The sequence below is a fragment of the Nanorana parkeri genome, unplaced genomic scaffold (assembly GCF_000935625.1).
Source record: "Nanorana parkeri isolate BGI_ZX_2015 unplaced genomic scaffold, ASM93562v1 scaffold44, whole genome shotgun sequence".
Taxonomy (NCBI): domain Eukaryota; kingdom Metazoa; phylum Chordata; class Amphibia; order Anura; family Dicroglossidae; genus Nanorana; species Nanorana parkeri.
Genome location: NW_017306312.1, coordinates 1,673,301 through 1,691,691, shown reverse-complemented (window position 1 = coordinate 1,691,691; position 18,391 = coordinate 1,673,301). Strand labels below are relative to the sequence as shown.

Genomic DNA, 18,391 nt, shown 5'->3' with positions numbered 1-18,391 from the left:
GGGGGGGGGGGGAAGATGCACTCATTCATACGGCTATCATGTCATTGAGCTTGTCCATTTGAGAATATTGACACGATATCTGAATTTCCATTACACGCCTATGTTTATCATACACCACCCTAATGGGTTAGGGCTACGGAACTGAAATTTACTCTAAACCATTTTATGCCATTCAGACTGCAAATCAGAAGATATATTTTTTTTGTATTACAACTGGAAGATATAATTTATTAAGACAGAAATCATAGCTGTTACACTATTCCATGGCTTTAAGTAACAAGTCTGTGAGTAAGTCATGCCTTCATTAATATAGAAAACTATAGAGGAAATGATGCATTCAGTAGGGAAAAATGCATAATATATAAGCTGATGCTCAAATATTGAATTTTATGCTTTTATGGAGTATTGCTGTAGGCTTTTATGCAGGAATGTTTTCACTGGTCCCTATTATATATGGGGGTATTTCTGTTGTAAAACTAAGACAGCAGATTGTTGGGTCAGCTGTCTGTGAGTAACTCCCTAGCCATTTACTTCTCTTTCACATGCAGGAGATGGTTAGCAGAGAAAGAAGGTCAGTGATTGCATACTAGATGTTTGCAGTGCCAATATGTTAGCAGGCAGTAAATAGCCAAGTCTAACTAAGGTCTCATTCACCTGGACTTGTTCAGTCATGACAGGATGCACCTCTATAGGTACAGAAACAGGGCTTTGGTCGCAGACTGTCTGCATCCAAGGGCATGCAGACGGATGATGTGCATGTCCGGGTTGGCGTGTAGCCACGTGCAGCCATGTCCTGTCATTGAGTTGTACAGGTGGCTGGATGTGGGAACACCCCAATAAATTATCCTACAGGGTTCAGAAAAAAAATAGGAGACAGTAAGGAGAACAATGAAGAGCAGTACCCAATTATTAAATCTTTTATTAGAATTAAAGGAGAACTATGGGGTCAGGGCTTTTCCCCTGAGTTCTCCTAAGGGTAACGGGAGGACACAAATTAGTGTCACCCAAAGCTCAGTATAACGTGAGCTACAGCTCGCGGTATACTGAGACGCCGCAGCCGGGACGGATCCCGACATTACTGTCTAGATCCACCCAGCTGCGTGCGTGACAGCTGGCTCTGCCTATCTAGAGGCAGAGCCAGCTGTACCCGCCCCTCCCCCGTCCGTTCCGCCAGTCAGCGCTGGAGGATCGGACAGGGGAGGGGGAATCCCTGCAGGGAGCCATGAGTCACAGTCTCAAGGGAGAAGATCGAGAAGTGAGCGAGCGACGGTATGTGTTTGCTCACTTCCGATCTATTGAGCCGACCTGTGACAGTTTCATTGTCACAGGTCGGCTGGAACTATGAGGTGAGTGATTTTCACTCGCCTCATAGTTCTCCTTTAAAGAAACCCTGTCATTAACATAAGCAATTGCAGGTAAAAGCACAGAAAAATGATTTTTTTTGTAGCATGTTTCCTTTCCAAAAACAATTTTTGATTGAACTACAATGTGCCTCTGATCTTGCTTGCAAATCTGACTACTTCCAAAGAGTAAATTCCCTAGCACAGCCCCTTTGTTCTTGCAAGTCATAGTCCTCTCCTCTTCTGGGAGTGTCTAATTACTTTCTGTGCTGGGGAAGGAGTGAAGGGGGATACTATAGAAAGTCACTTGAGTCTGACGGGGCTGCTGATGTCACATCCAACATGGTGATGGCCAGCAGCAGCCTCAAGTCTTTTGGATTTCTAAACAATGGAGGCTTTTACAGGTAAATAACATGCATTAAACAAATGAAATGCCCACATCATTTTATGGGAAGCTTATAGTTGTAGTTAATGGTCTGGTGACAGGGTCTGTTCAAGAAAGGCTGTGAAATACCTCCCCACCACAATGTGTCACCTTAAGTGGGAAACTAATATGCTTGAGGACAAAATGATCATGTTAGCACTAATGCTATCAAAGCAACTATGGAATGTGGCCTAAATATCGTCTTCAGTGCACTATAAGTGGTAACTCTAACAGTTAAGAAGAAGGATAATTCTAGCTGCTGTTTATACAGGATTCTGATTCCAAAAGATAACAGGTAAAGCCTGTGATTGAAAACATTTCTGCCCTCATTACAGGAAATCCCAGCTTTTAAAGGAATTGCTAAAACTGCAGAGGAGGTGAGACTTGTGAACGTCAGTATGGTATTGACCTATTTATGACAATCATTGCTTTCATTCAAGTCCCTAGTCAAAGTGCAGTGACAGATGAGAATGTATAGTGATTAGGGCCTTGCTAGCTTTGTGAGCTTAAAATGACATTAAAGTAAATCCCCCCCCCCCATGGTGGTGTAAGGACTTACCTTAAATTATGCCTTTCGATTCAATCATCTTCTTCTTTCCAGTAGTTTTCAGAAGTCCCTCCAGCGCTGGTGCTGGCCACTGATCCAGCGCTGAATGCTGTGTCTTCTGTGTGCCACAGAGTCTGTGTGTGTGCACGCTGCCGGGCTGCCAGCATTGACTTACCCTTCTCCAAAGATCTCTACTGTGCATGCGCCCGCCCCATGATTCTTCACGGCCGCATGAGAATCTTCAGAACTTGAGACGAGAGCGCGCGGCGGAGACACAGGTAAGTTTTAACTTTTTGGGTAACTTTTTTTAAAATTGTTTTTGCAAATATCTATTGCTTGCTAGCAGTAGATATATGCAAAAACCCTGAAGGTTTAATTGTACTTCAGGCACCTTAGCTGAATTACCCTTGAGACAATCCTTCTGAGGAGTCCCAAAAAACGGCATGTATACCTTTGACATAGGGCCAATTTATATGTAATGCAAATATGAAGGTAATTTAGAGCATGCAAAGCACAATGAACTTTCCCACACCCTAAAATATGCACTGTGGTCAGTTAGCTTATCAAAACATAATGTGTACTAAACATAATATACATCGTCTGTGGGGTACAATAGCAGGCTGGAAAAGATGGGTCAGTAATAACTCTTGGTTTGTAATGTTCAGTCAACGTTATCAGTTACATCGATCAGTGTGGTGCCAGACAAAACACTAAAATAAATGCATTTGTCACTAGGGGTTTGGGAGTGGAGGGAAAGGGGGCAAACTGCTGTATGTAGCCTCCCTAACTCTCCTGTCAGTGCACAATCAGCATTCCTGTTGGCCAGTGAGGTTGCCTATTATAGGGATGGGCCATTAGGAATGGAGGGACTTAGCAGTGAGCTCTGACACGACCCAGAGGTGTCAGAGTTATACTTGTTAAGATGGCAATTAGCTGTGACTGGTAGATTTGAGTGGGCTGCTTTAAGTAGGTGCAAGGACCACTTTATACTTACATCAGCCCCCCTTTCCCCCTATGACAGGGCCTCTTTTAATAACAAATATGTAAAGCAAAAACCTATTGGTTTATAGAAAAGGGGAACACACAAGTCCATGCTTATTATTATTCACTTAGTTTATTTCTTTATTTTGTATTATTTTCCCGCTTCCCTAAATAATAACGTAATGGTATAGCTGCATAAAATTGTAATTTGTGTCCCTTCATTTTAGATCTCATGTGTTACACATGATGTACAGATGTACTGTGTTTACTTTGCATTTACTTGTGAGTTCCTAAGATGTTTTTCTTAAAGTATTATTAAACCCTATAAAACATTCTTTATAATTTGTTAGCCATACTCACTTGCTTAGCCAAATGTTCAGCCAATTTCTTCTAAGGTGGCTCCATGCTACTTGAAAACATTGCCCACTACATCTCTTCCTATGGGGTGGCTCTGTTGCCTTGCGGGATCTCTCTGGCTCCATGTGTAAGTGCCTGATCCTGTCCAGGAATACAGCCACAAGAGAACCTGCACAAAACCTGCACAGCTAAGGGTTGCTGAGAATACTTAACCTAACAGCTCATCAACTCAGGCCTAGGCCAGCCATGTCTTTGAAACACAGCTAAAGGGATGCCAGGGATGCTTAATCTCATAGCCGTACCAGCCTGAAGTGAATAGCCGAACAGTGTTCGGCTCACTTCACTTCTGATCGGTCATTCACTCAGCTGCCCTCGGCAGCTTTGTGAATAGACCCCTATGTCTGTGCCTCAAGCCCAGCCCCTTCTTCTACCTGGGAAGAACCTTCTGTACAGGAAGGCAACATGCAGGGCTTTGAAACTTTTGCAGTCAAATTTTAGAAAACCCCTCTATATGTTCGTTATGTGTTCCTGTTCACACAGCATACTGAAAAATAACTCTTACCTTTCAGATGTTTTGTTAAATCAGAAAATGTAACCCTTAAAATGCTAACAGAAGTAAAAGCAATTTAAACTGCAACTTTTTGTTTTAGCTTATGCTTTGTGAATAGGAATATGTATTAAAAATAAAATAGGTGTTATCCCAAATTGGCTGCGAAAGTGGAAATAAACTTTAAGTTAAAAATCATTGTAAAAGTTTTTTTTATTTAGCTTACATATGCTTAGAGTGATATTACACTTATCATGTGCAAGTGCCATAACTATTAACAAAAATGTATCTTATTTGTGTATCACTCAGCTGTAGATCCTCAAATCATCTCTGAATTGGTGCGGACACTGTCTTTCCTTCTGGTGGGTGGCTACTTTTGTTCTCCATGGTCCCTGTGTGTGTTATAAAGTAGTTACCGCTCCAAACTCACTCCTGTTATAAGACTATAATTTCAATACAAATTAGTAAACTTAACATGAGATTGTAGTCCATCACGGGAGCAAGCTTGAAGCAGTGGATACTTTACAACACACACAGGGACCATGGGACCAGGGACCAGGTTAATAGTTATGGCACTTGAATGCATTTTTAAAATTGAACTCCTATGTTTAGTGTCACTTTAAGTTAATTAAAAGTTCAGTTTGAAATTAAAAGTAAAGTTTCATAAAGATTTCAGTCTGTACTAAATAACAACGTAGTCATTTTATTAGAGGTAACTTATACTGCTTTTAGGGTACCTGCCACAGTGATTGCAAGTTTTGCTACAGTTTACTGACTGAGAGAAAGAAAATGCACATAACTTGATATTATGTACGTTTACTGGTAATGTTTGCATCAGAGTCGTCTTTTAGTGTACAACTTACAGCTTTATTACATTGTTTTGGCCCATTGGCCCTGTTATCTCCAACTTACCACTGAGCCAGATTGTAGGTTGATGGGTAAGCCAGCTTTGTCCATGTTTCAGGAACAGTATCGAAAAACAGAGCTGACTGTAGTTGCTCCATTTCGGAGGAGATTGCCAGCTCGCCCTAACAAAAGAAAACATCAGTGAGCTATTTGCTTTTCAGATAGCAACTGTGATACGATGACATGATAAATGGTAAAGAGCGTTCTCTCTTTTTCCCAGAAATACACAGGGTGCCGAAAGTTGACGCATGAACAATGCACAGCCCTCAGCTTTCAGCAGACACATAACTCATTTACTAAAAGGAATATTAAGCAGTAACAACACCTAGAGTATTTCAGATAAAGTGTCTTGTATGCTCGGGAGGAGTGCATAAATCAAAAGTGTTTTTTCTGCATAATTATTCCTCAGGCTAGAAAGACTTCACAGTAGAACATTATCAGTAAAATGGCATTTCTATTGATGAACAAATCGGTCCTGCTTTCTCTGAAATAATCTTGAAATTGGGCCAATTGTTCTAGTTTTAGAAAACAGAAACACAAATAGGTTAAAGTGTAAAACAAAAACTTGTTTTAAGACAATATGATCTGTATTGCATGTTTGCTTATAATGTATATTTGCTACATTTGCTGGTTTTTCTTGTTTAAATGCCACGTAAAGGACCTTTTTTGTAACAGAAAATGGTGCTCTACCCACTCTCCTCATCAAATCTGTAAATATAAGTACAGGCCTCTGATGTAGACAAATCCACCTCTCACTACCCGGCCTGCCAAGTGTCTTCTCCAGTATCCATTTTATTTTTTACAGGTATTTATGTAGCGCAGTCAATTTTCCCATTGTTTCACATATTGTATATTCACATCTGTCCTTGCCCTTAAGGGGCTTACAGTCTAAGGTCCCCATTTCACATGCATGCACATACTATGGCCAATTTAGACTAGACCCAATTAACTTACCAGCATGTCTTTGTTGTGTCAGAGGAAACCCAGGCAAGCACAGGGAAATAAAAATCAAACTACATGGAGGTAGTGTCCTGGTAGGGGTACAAACCAAGGACCCTAATGCAGCAAGGCCGGAGTGCTAACCACTATGCCACTGTTCTGCCAACCTTGGAAATTGTAGTTTCCTGTGAATTTGCTGAGCTAATCATATAGAAAACTGGCCATTATGGGCACATGAGCCAAACAAGGCAATGGATATACTTTGTTCTTTATGGCTGGGCCTGGCACACGCACAATGATTCCAGAGGATGCTGGAACACATAAACACGGTACTATTACTGTGTAGGCTGGGCAGTAAGAAGATGAACTGGTCTGCACATTGTACCTGCCAGGAAGTGGGGTTTACTGCTTTTGCTATACAACTACAGTTACTGTTTACTGATGTAGGGGTCTACCCCCAACACCCCCTGTAATAGAGCAGTGTTATTCGGGTTTTGATGTAGATATTGTTTTCTGCCAGTAGGGTGTGCTCACGAGTCACCTATGTGCTTCATCCACCAGGCTTTGTACTGTGCTGGAGTGGTATCATTCTGAGAGTGGTTCTGTGTTAGCCAATCGTTGGAGTAAACATCATAGTAGGAGGGATTGGCTATAGCAAAACCCATGAACATATTCAGAACTGGGGTTCTCTTGTTCCTGCCACTCCCCTATTGGGAGGTTGGTGCTCAGGTGCTGGGCTGATGCCCAGGCTTGAGGGCTAGAACGCCAAGGCCTAACCTCATGGAATGGCATGTTCTAGATTGACTATGCTGGATCCATTATAAGGACTCACCCATGTTACCAGAGGTGATGGGGACACTGGAGTAACCACATGAACCTCCACTGGCCCAGGCTACAGCCTGTCCTAAAGCAGAGTACACACTTGTACCTCTGTGTGAATGGAGTCACTTCTGGCCTATTGAGATTTAGCTGAGCCCCCTAAACATCCTCTGGGCCCTAGGTTCCATATTAGATTGCCTGTTGGATCATCTGGCTCTGAATGTGGGTAAGTGGAATGTCACATTTTCATAAACATGTAGTTGCCCTTTAAGTAAATGAAAGGGACCCCATTTTTTATTTACAATGAGAACTAATAAATAATTCAAGTCTTTCTTCGCTGACGTTTCAGTGGGTCTCAGCAAGGCTTTGATAAAGGTGGACCGTAACCCACAAAAACGTTGTAAAATAAAGCCTTGAACTATTTCTTTCAAATACCTGTGAGTACCCTGATCTTTGTCTTTATTTGATATATATACTGTATATTAGAGGTGCACCGAAATGAAAATTTCAAAACCGAAATGAAAAAAATGCCAGGCCAAAACCAAAAATGTTTTTTTTTTCTAACTTTTTCAATTTTTTTTCAATTATTTTGTTTCTATTTTTTATAAACTTTTTTTAAAAATCATATTTTAGTTTTATTTATTTATTTTTCTAAAATATTTTTATTTTTTACTTTACTTTTAGGGGCTAAGGGGAAATATTGGGGATCTAAACTGACCCCTGATATTTCCCTTTTAAAATAGAAAAAGAGATTGAGAACACAAAGTCCTCTATCTCTTTTTCTGTATTCCCCTATACTGAGTGTTCCTGTTCATTCATAACTTGAGGTCAGAGTATGTTTACTATATCCACAATCATAAATGAACAGGAGGTGATGTAGATCACTTCCTATTCATTCATAATTGAGGATATAGTAACCATACTCTGTCCTCAATTATTCACAAACACTCAGTGATCACTGATCTCTGAGTGTTTGTACTCACTCTCCTTCCTGTGACAGCACTGCAAGCTGTCTCCGCCCACACCGCTCTCCCGATCTGTGACAGGAGGAGAGACGCCGGCCGCTCACAGCGTTCTCCTTCCACAGCGCTCGACCGCCTATGACAGTTTCTCTCCTCCCCCGCTGAGACATAGAGCAGCGCCCAACGGGCAGGAGAGAAAGAACGGATGCACCGCTATTTTGGACAGAAAATGGCACTTTTGGCATTTTGCCAAAAGTGCTATTTTCGGCCTATATGTTTCAGCGGCCGATATATCGGTGCATCCCTATTATATATATACTGTATATAGTTATATATAAATATATTTGTTCAAAAAAAGTTTCTATTATCTGCCTAGACACCTTCTGGTCTCTATAAATCACCACTACATTCTAAAGAACCTGGTACCTCCAGCTATAAGTAAGCATTTGACATGTCCCTACCTTTCACACACACACAGTAGTGCATGTGGCTTGAGTGAATAATCACTAGGTCCCAGCACTGCTATTCACTGTCACTGTCGATACGTACTGGTGACTTGAAAAGCAGAGGGCTAATATAGAAGACTGAGCAGTGGGTGAGCAGCGGTAAAGTATAGGCACCAAAAGGTGTCTAGGCTTGGGTAGAGGTTTCTTGAAATATTTTTTTTAGTTGTGACAGGTTTACTAATCTCAACGATTTAAAGACTGATGATTACCTTAAGACCAAGATCAAGTTCCTTTAGAGAACGTCTGATCTCATGAAGTAGTAGGTTCATCCTTTCACATTCCTGGAAGCAGACAAGGATATATGGAGAGCGCTCTGTCGTCTTTGAGATTATATCAGGCATATTGTACCCCTCAGGAAGTTTATCTAGGATGTCATCCAAAAATGTCTTAACCTGAAAAAGAGTAGTTAAATATCTCAGTGCTGCCAATCGTGGCTTTTTATTTCCTATAGGAATAGAAAATGTTCAATAACATTTTAAATCACGTAAATCAGCAATAAATGTCATATCTCATATCTGTTTTTGCTTATACTAGTGTATTGTGGTGATATACTGTATGTGATATTAACTTCCTTAAAGCAACCCTTTTATTTGCCATGTTTGCAGAAACTGCTGCCAAATAAAAATAATTCAGCTTATAACAAACTCACTAGAGCATAGTCAATAAACAAAAACTTTGCTTCATTCTGTTTCAGGGATGCAGTTAATTTCATACTGGGCACTTCCATCTTGCCTCTATAACCTATACCACCCTAAATAAATGAGAGCACTGTAGCATACAGTATAATAGCTCAGACACAGAAGTGACATAACGACTGGCAGGAGCAACCACAGTGACCACCAGGGAATATGACATCTGCCATACACAGAAGTGTTGGATCCCAGTGGCAGCCATAACTCTAGGAGAGAGTGAAGGTTTGAGTCCTTCCATGTGTCTTCCTTTGTCATATGATCTATATCTATGTGTGTATATGGGTGCCGCGTTGAGAAGGAGGTCTTTAGCTGTGAGTTATTCGAGGGTGGGGGAAGCAACTCATCCCAAAGCTTCCCTCTCAAGCCCCACGGAGCCCCATGACCACCCTAATTGTGTGTTCTTCATACTTGCAGATTATGGCAAAAGCTCATCCCCGCCAATGTGTTTACTTTGCTGTAAGAAACAAAAGACAGGTATATAATGTTGTTACGTCTATGCAGATTTGTTTTCCATGATATGGTTGTTTGTGCCTGCATACACACATAACTGCATTTTAATGGGATAGATAGCACTGTAGAACAGCCTCACTTATAATGAGTGGAAGCTGTAGAGGTTATCTGCAGGAACAGAAGAGGTTGGGACTCTAGGGAGGACGGTTGAAGTAAACCTGGATACGTATTAGTTTATTCTAGCACTTGAATTCCCTGGTGGGCTTAGTGAAAACTGTGAGCCTTTTATTTCTTACATATAACAGCAGCCTTTGTCTGCATCACTGACTCAGAATCTGAAGGTATTAAAAATATATAAATAAAACTGAAGCTCTGTACAGTCAATTTAGCACAGTGACTGTGGGATCTGAAAAGGGAACGCACTACATAAAGAATCATGTAAACAGGTTAATGAATTCTTCCACAGGAAAGACATCCATCCTTAGATCACAACCATACTCCTCATTAAACTCTCCAATTTAATGACTTGTCTTTGATACGTAAGGGTCTGAGATGATGTTACCCTTTGAGAGATTTAACATTTAGCCATTCAAGGTTTGCTGGTGTAATGCTTGGTGTAGATTAAAATATCAGTCATAAGACTTGAAAGGATTTTGTTTTATTTTATAGACTCCGGGCATAAATATTCTTAACCCTTGCTGTGGATCTACCCTGGGACTGCAAGGGTTTTTGTCTAGGGACGAAAATAACAAAGATATACTCATTTAGGTTGGACTTGATGGACTAATGTCTTTATTCAACCTCAAATACTATGTAACCTCATAGCTGGCTGGCTGACTGGTCCCTGCAGCCTCACATCCCCTATGATCCTCTATGATGGAATGTCCCTGGATGTCCTCACATTCTATACACTGTATAGGACGTGATGACTCACAGGACCTTAGACCTGTTAGAGAAGCTCCAGGGACCGGTCTAACAGCAAGTCGGCTGTGAGGTTCAGGTGAATATAACTTTATTATTTTCGTCCTCAGACAAAAACAAGCATTTAACCCTTGCAGTGTGAAGGTAGCCCCATTGCAAGGGTTAAGAACATTTATGCCCCGAGTTCTTTTGGACACATGGTTCAGCATGTGTAGCAAGTCAAGGGGTTCAACGTCCCTTGGCGGAGACCGGGTGACACCCCACCGTTACGTCATCGCGCACGAGCGGTCATCTTATTGATGCCTGCCAGCGGCCATCTTAGTGATGGTCGCCGGCAGAGAGAGGAGGGGCCATTCACCCGGCAGGATGAGGTATGCCGCTGGTTCCCCTCCTCTCTCCTGACACTGTCCATGACCGAGTGCCCGACTTTTTAGAGTGGGTGGCACCAAAATGACTGCCAGTCATTTTGGTGCCACCCGTCCAATGGTGTCACCCGGGTGCAGGCCGCACCCCCCTTGTGACGCCACTGATGCTGGCAGTGTCTATTGTCATGGTTTCAGGTGATAATAAGTCACATTGTGCTGTGTCAAAATGAAAAAAAAAGAGCTCCTATCGCTAAATCATGATGAGGAATTAAAACATACCAAATTATCAAAGTTTAATATTAGCAAGCATAAACAATCCATAGATAACATCAAGTGAAAAGTGGTTAAAGAAGTAGTTTAGTGCCTGTAAGGTTTGTGTGCTTCAGGCTGAAAGATGCATGCACGGGCAAACAAGGTACGTGTCACTTGGCCACTATCAAGCTGCACATACCGGTAACTTATTTTCCTTGACTCCAGCACGGCTCCATTCAGCCATTGGCAGCCAAGGAAGAAACAGTGTGTTAGCTCCAAGTGAAGCTAGTCAGCTCTTACACTTGCTCAGAGCTAATCAGTGACCAGTGAGCTGAACCTTGTTATCGCTACAGCGGTATAGTCAGCAACACTTAGGTAGGGGGTGTTGGACAACTGTATGGAACCACTGCTCTCACACAGAATGGTTGTCCTAAGTTACTGGGGGAACGTTGTAAACCAAACTACAGTATGGTATTCAACACTTGCTGTTTTCTTGCAACATAACTTTATTGGCCTGATTCTTTCTGGTATTACAACCACCCTATTTTACTTACCTGTTTTTTTTTTAAAAACCCAGTATGCTAGCTGATGTAGGTAACAACAGCATGGGGATTTAAGTGCTGTTTTTGTGCCCTTTGTGAGGTAGAATTTCAAAGGATTTCCATTTTATTTTGGAAATCCCTTTTATTTAATATTTGTTTCATGCTATATTTGCTAGAATTGAGGCATAATCACAGCACAGGAATAAGCTGAAGTACCCTAATAGCCGTGAAAATAGCCTTCACAACAAATATTACAGATGTAAGCTGAACTAAAATACCATGTCATATGTAAAGATCAAGTACGCTGAAACCTGGCACTGCAGGGAACACGCACAGAATACAATGATGTACAAGCTTCATCTGACTAACCTTTTCCTCCTCTGTCTGAGGCGCTCCTTCCCTGCCTATAGAATCCCGTGACTGCAATTCTAACAAGGTGCGGAAAAGATTGTCTGAAGTCACAGTTAAGAATTCAATCTCTGCATTGGGGTGGAGGCCGTAATGGATGGGGCTCTCAGGTGGCAACATCTCATCAATGTATCTATGGTAGCCTTCATAATCAAGGTTAGAGGGTATCACAAATCCAGGCGCCAAGGCAAGCTTCCTATCAAACTAGAGGAAAAAAAAAAAAGAATGTTGGATGTAATCATCATGACAAGAAATATATTTCACAATGAATCTCATGGGGATATTGGTAGACATTTCAGCAAATTGACCATCAATGACATTATTTCACGAAAATCGTCCAAGCTGTTATGACAGAATCCCTGTACTAACACATCCGTTTCTTGCAATCCTTTTATTTTCCTTATTTGTTTTTCTCCCCCCTTCCTCCCTGTCCCTGTACACTAGGGACCCGTAGATTTGTGCTATAAAGGAGTTTCATTGAATATGACAGAAAAAAGAAATAATCCTTCTTGGCGGGTGGCTACAGATCCAGGTTTCCTGCACTTTCACCAGCGGGAACTCCGTCCTTAATTCTCTTGTCTCTGCAATTCTTTTCAGTCATTGTTCCAAGAGATCAAGAGAATGTCTGGCTCAATGCATGCTGCTTCTACTGCTCCGTGCGGCAAGTATGACTAACTTACAGCGTGAATAATATTAAGGGTCAAGTATTTTAAGGCTTAAAATATGAGGCTAGAATGATATCATGCAACACAAGGGGCCAGTTGATGTGGCGTTCTAAATCTCATCAAGAGATAAAATTGCTGTAGGATATGGATGTTCAGCTGCAGGCATGGTAGCAGGTTGTATGTATGTACATTTCCTATTGATAGACTAAGCAACTATGTTTCAGGATCATATTCAAAGATTACATTTACAAACATTTTTCATGTATTCTTCTTATGTACACAGACTGGGACCTGAACTCTGGAGCTGATGGTAATGTACCAATGTACCGAGGGGTAATGTACCAAAGTAAATCAGCCAGGGGGTTGATTTACTAAAGGGCAAAAATCTATGCACTTTGCAAAGGAATTTTCCCCTAGCTTAGTGAATGAAGTGAAGGTCTGCTGACTTCCATCATCCAATCATGTGCAAGAAATTCTTTTTTTTTTTTTTTAAATTTTCCTTGCATGTGATTGGGTATTCTTTACAAAGAGAATTTTCAGCACCATCACTAAGCTAAGGGAAATGCCCTTGAAGTGTTTGCCTTTAGTAAATCAACAATCAAATGTCTAAGAACCATTGTTTAATTAAAGCTAGGGATGCACCGATACCAGTTCAGATACCGGTGCCGATACTTGACATTTTCATAAGAACTACCAGGGTTGTAGTGGTTGTAGCTGGGACCTGGCTCTGGTGCTCCACCACTGTCCTGAAATCATTAGTCTGTATTGTTTTAGAAAAACTGTCACATGACAATAAACAAAAATGTATCGGTACTTGTACTTTCAAAACTGGTATCGGTGCATCTCTTTATTTATAAACTATATAATAATAATAATCATGCATTAAAACAGAGATGTATAAATCCCAGGAGCTCCGTGTGCTCCTTACAAATGACAGCTGCCTCCTAACTTTTGAATTTTTCTCTAGTCTAGTCTTGGCGCTCGAAAAGTATCTGTACTTGTACTTGTACCAAGTATGATACTTGGTATTGGTGCATCCCTAATTAAAGCGTATCTAAACCCAAAACCAAACGTCATATAACATAGCTGGCTGCATTCCTTTTCTTTTTGTAGGCCTTTTCTCCTTTATTTTCACCTGGTAATCCTGCAAACAACATAATTTCATTCCTAGTGTGGCTATGCTTACTCACACTACTGCATCTATGGAGGGAGCCATGGTTGTCACACTATGCTGGTCTCCTGATTTGGGCTTCCTCTCTTCATCTTCATTACATGGGGTGTGGTAATTAATAGTTTACAGAAGGAAGATTCTTTGTGATTTCAGTTCAGCTTAGAGGAAGTGACAAGGGCACAGCATTTTTGGTAAGCTAAACAGGTATTTTCTGTACTTGCTGAAAATGTTTCTGCACTGGTAAGCTCCAATATAATACCTTTTTTTATTGGGTTAGCTATCCTTTAAAATAGAACCCCAGCCAAATAGTTTTTTTTATTTGAATAAAGTAGGGAATAATTATAACTTTTATCAAACTGTTATTGCTCTCTGTGCCCCTGTTGTAATAAAACTTTACTAGGACAGGAAATGAGAGGAAACCACCACGCTAGGAACAAGACAGCAAAGAACCTGACAGGTGTATCTGTGCATATTTTACTGCTTTCTGTGTTCCCAATGAAGACATTTTCCCTCACTTCCTGTCCCAGTGCCACAGCAGGAGCGAAGGGATGTATCTCCAACAGTGGCAAAGGTGGGACTATATATAATTGGGATATCATTTATATTGCTTAGATTTTATTAGGTTTTGAGGATATAAAGTAGGTTTCTATTGAACACTATTTGTGTTCTAAACATATACACAGTTATAAACTTGTTTAGAATGTATAAAACCTCATAATGATTTTACTCAGATAGGTACTTGAACTAGTATCATTGTGTTTAGTTCCAAAGAACCACACTGCCCCCTCCCACAGCAACACTCACAAGAGTTATTCCAGCATGTCTGATACTTCCAGTTCTCTGCATCCCTCTTTTAAGACATTTTAAAAATTCCTGTTAATGAAAATAAATGCTGATCATTTCTGCCATCTATTGTGTACCCAAAAATAGCCCGATCCTTAGTGTCATACCTAGCATTAGATCGGGGCGGCAGCCGGCCATTTATGGGCAGCATTATGCAAATCCTGACTGTGCCAATGTAAAATGGGTAATGTAAGCTTTGCCTAAGACCTGCCATACTCAGGCAGATTGTCCATCATCAACAAAGACATAATGTGGAGTATCTCTGCGGAGTATGGTAATGAGCAGATAGTAATATCCTCCCTCTGTCATAAATGGGCCCACAGCACTATGGTATCCGACTACGTGACTGATCCTAACATTGATTTCCATTTATCCTGTACTTCTCATTCTGCTAAATAGCTACCAGAAAAATAATTCAGTTATCACTGAGCGATTCGGGATAGATGTTTGTCCATGGACACAGACGGATTGTGAACAAGGACAATTAGCTAGCCAGACTACAGGTAATTGTTCCATGTACAAATACATGCGTACTGCCACTGACAGATATGGCCACTGCCAGGCTGTCATTAACATGAATGGGCACAGCGGCTGCATCTGTACAGACACACCTGAGATTCCTGCTGCAAGAATCCATAGGTTCTTGCTGCAGGCATCCCCAGCCACACATAATAGCCCCATGTGAATGTAACCTAAGATATGTCTACCATCCTAAAATGAGGAATACACCACTTGGCTTTTGTTTTGTTTTGTATTGAAGTAATGACATATGAATACATTCTGTTTTAAGAAAAGAGTAAGTAAAGTCTAACTGCAGGCAGAAAAGTCATAATAAAAAAGGACTCCTCCCTCCTGGTGAAGGAGGATCTAATACTCGTGTTTTTTCTAGGGTATGAAATAAAACACTAATACTCACCATACCGCATAGCCCTGCAACAACCAGCGGTCCTGTGCTCTTCTCTCCAGTGTTTGAATGTGGGTAGCCACTCCTTGAGCTGTCACATCCCATAATGATGATGTGGCTGCTGCTCCTGCCCTGATTAACGTACTGATATGATGACATCAGCGAGGGGGGCAGCGACAAGACCAGTCAAGGACCAGCAAGAAGAGCAGCTTCAGCTATCACAACTGGAGCAGGTGAGGAGGAGGAATGAGAGATTGTGCATGAAGGTTAGTATTACTCTATGTTATCCATCCCCTATAAAAAATAAGCAGTAGCTTATTTTTTAGTCTTGGGGGAAGGAGGTCAGTGACCTTTTTTTATAATCAGTTTATTGCCCAGAGTTGGGCTTTTTTTTGGTTTAACAATTGTTTATTTAAAGTTTTCATATAACAAGGACGTAGAAAGACATAGAAGATAGCCCACAAGCAGTACAAGAATCAACTAGAAAGCCCTCGAGGAGGGAATAAGAAAACAAGATCTCCAATCTCTATGCAAAATCTGTAGCAGAGTCCAATCATTTGTCAATGCCATTGGCGTTTTCGGTTATCAAGTTAATTATGGCAAGGACATAATTGGTTGTATAGAGTTAGAATCCAGGGGCCGCAGAAACAGGCAGCAGCACAGCCCATGTGGACAAGATCCACAAAGAGTAGAAAAAGAAAAGACATCGGGGTCTATTCACTAAAGCTGTTCGGCTATTCACTTCAGGCTGGTACGGCTGATTTCAGCCATATATCGGCTGAAATCAGTCGTACATCAGGTGGCTTTGCGTGGCTTCAGGTCGACCCGAAGTGCAGAAGGAGTTCGGCTCGGCTGTTCTGCTCAGTCTCTCTGTGGGACCGAGCAGAACAGAAAAACAGTTAAAAAAGTAGAAAAATAAAAATAGAAAACGATTGTGCGGAGCTAGCAAGGACAGCTAGCTCCGCCCAAAAGTTTTCTATTGGCTGGCGGTTCTGCTGCTGTCAAAAAAAAGCAAAAAAAAAAAGCCTAACTCTCCCGGGCGCTCCGGGAGTCTCCCAGTCCCGGCCGCCAAGGAGAGCATGTGCTGTTTTTGTGCCCTTTGTGAGGTAGAATTTCAAAGGATTTCCATTTTATTTTGGAAATCCCTTTTATTTAATATTTGTTTCATGCTATATTTGCTAGAATTGAGGCATAATCACAGCACAGGAATAAGCTGAAGTACCCTAATAGCCGTGAAAATAGCCTTCACAACAAATATTACAGATGTAAGCTGAACTAAAATACCATGTCATATGTAAAGATCAAGTACGCTGAAACCTGGCACTGCAGGGAACACGCACAGAATACAATGATGTACAAGCTTCATCTGACTAACCTTTTCCTCCTCTGTCTGAGGCGCTCCTTCCCTGCCTATAGAATCCCGTGACTGCAATTCTAACAAGGTGCGGAAAAGATTGTCTGAAGTCACAGTTAAGAATTCAATCTCTGCATTGGGGTGGAGGCCGTAATGGATGGGGCTCTCAGGTGGCAACATCTCATCAATGTATCTATGGTAGCCTTCATAATCAAGGTTAGAGGGTATCACAAATCCAGGCGCCAAGGCAAGCTTCCTATCAAACTAGAGGAAAAAAAAAAAAGAATGTTGGATGTAATCATCATGACAAGAAATATATTTCACAATGAATCTCATGGGGATATTGGTAGACATTTCAGCAAATTGACCATCAATGACATTATTTCACGAAAATCGTCCAAGCTGTTATGACAGAATCCCTGTACTAACACATCCGTTTCTTGCAATCCTTTTATTTTCCTTATTTGTTTTTCTCCCCCCTTCCTCCCTGTCCCTGTACACTAGGGACCCGTAGATTTGTGCTATAAAGGAGTTTCATTGAATATGACAGAAAAAAGAAATAATCCTTCTTGGCGGGTGGCTACAGATCCAGGTTTCCTGCACTTTCACCAGCGGGAACTCCGTCCTTAATTCTCTTGTCTCTGCAATTCTTTTCAGTCATTGTTCCAAGAGATCAAGAGAATGTCTGGCTCAATGCATGCTGCTTCTACTGCTCCGTGCGGCAAGTATGACTAACTTACAGCGTGAATAATATTAAGGGTCAAGTATTTTAAGGCTTAAAATATGAGGCTAGAATGATATCATGCAACACAAGGGGCCAGTTGATGTGGCGTTCTAAATCTCATCAAGAGATAAAATTGCTGTAGGATATGGATGTTCAGCTGCAGGCATGGTAGCAGGTTGTATGTATGTACATTTCCTATTGATAGACTAAGCAACTATGTTTCAGGATCATATTCAAAGATTACATTTACAAACATTTTTCATGTATTCTTCTTATGTACACAGACTGGGACCTGAACTCTGGAGCTGATGGTAATGTACCAATGTACCGAGGGGTAATGTACCAAAGTAAATCAGCCAGGGGGTTGATTTACTAAAGGGCAAAAATCTATGCACTTTGCAAAGGAATTTTCCCCTAGCTTAGTGAATGAAGTGAAGGTCTGCTGACTTCCATCATCCAATCATGTGCAAGAAATTCTTTTTTTTTTTTTTTAAATTTTCCTTGCATGTGATTGGGTATTCTTTACAAAGAGAATTTTCAGCACCATCACTAAGCTAAGGGAAATGCCCTTGAAGTGTTTGCCTTTAGTAAATCAACAATCAAATGTCTAAGAACCATTGTTTAATTAAAGCTAGGGATGCACCGATACCAGTTCAGATACCGGTGCCGATACTTGACATTTTCATAAGAACTACCAGGGTTGTAGTGGTTGTAGCTGGGACCTGGCTCTGGTGCTCCACCACTGTCCTGAAATCATTAGTCTGTATTGTTT

The 18,391-nt window shown here is 41.1% G+C and overlaps 1 protein-coding gene across 1 annotated transcript in view; it reads right to left on the bottom strand.

Moving 5' to 3' along the window:
- The window catches only part of LOC108800300 (dynein heavy chain 11, axonemal-like), a 321,998-nt gene that overhangs the window by 21,099 nt on the left and 282,508 nt on the right, over nt 1-18,391 (bottom strand). The window contains exons 79-81 of the mRNA XM_018572279.1: nt 16,917-17,159; nt 8,538-8,720; nt 5,109-5,224 (exon numbers count right to left, since the gene is read on the bottom strand). Coding sequence (XP_018427781.1) covers nt 5,109-5,224; nt 8,538-8,720; nt 16,917-17,159 — 542 coding nt within the window. The remainder of the gene's footprint in view (nt 1-5,108; nt 5,225-8,537; nt 8,721-16,916; nt 17,160-18,391) is intronic.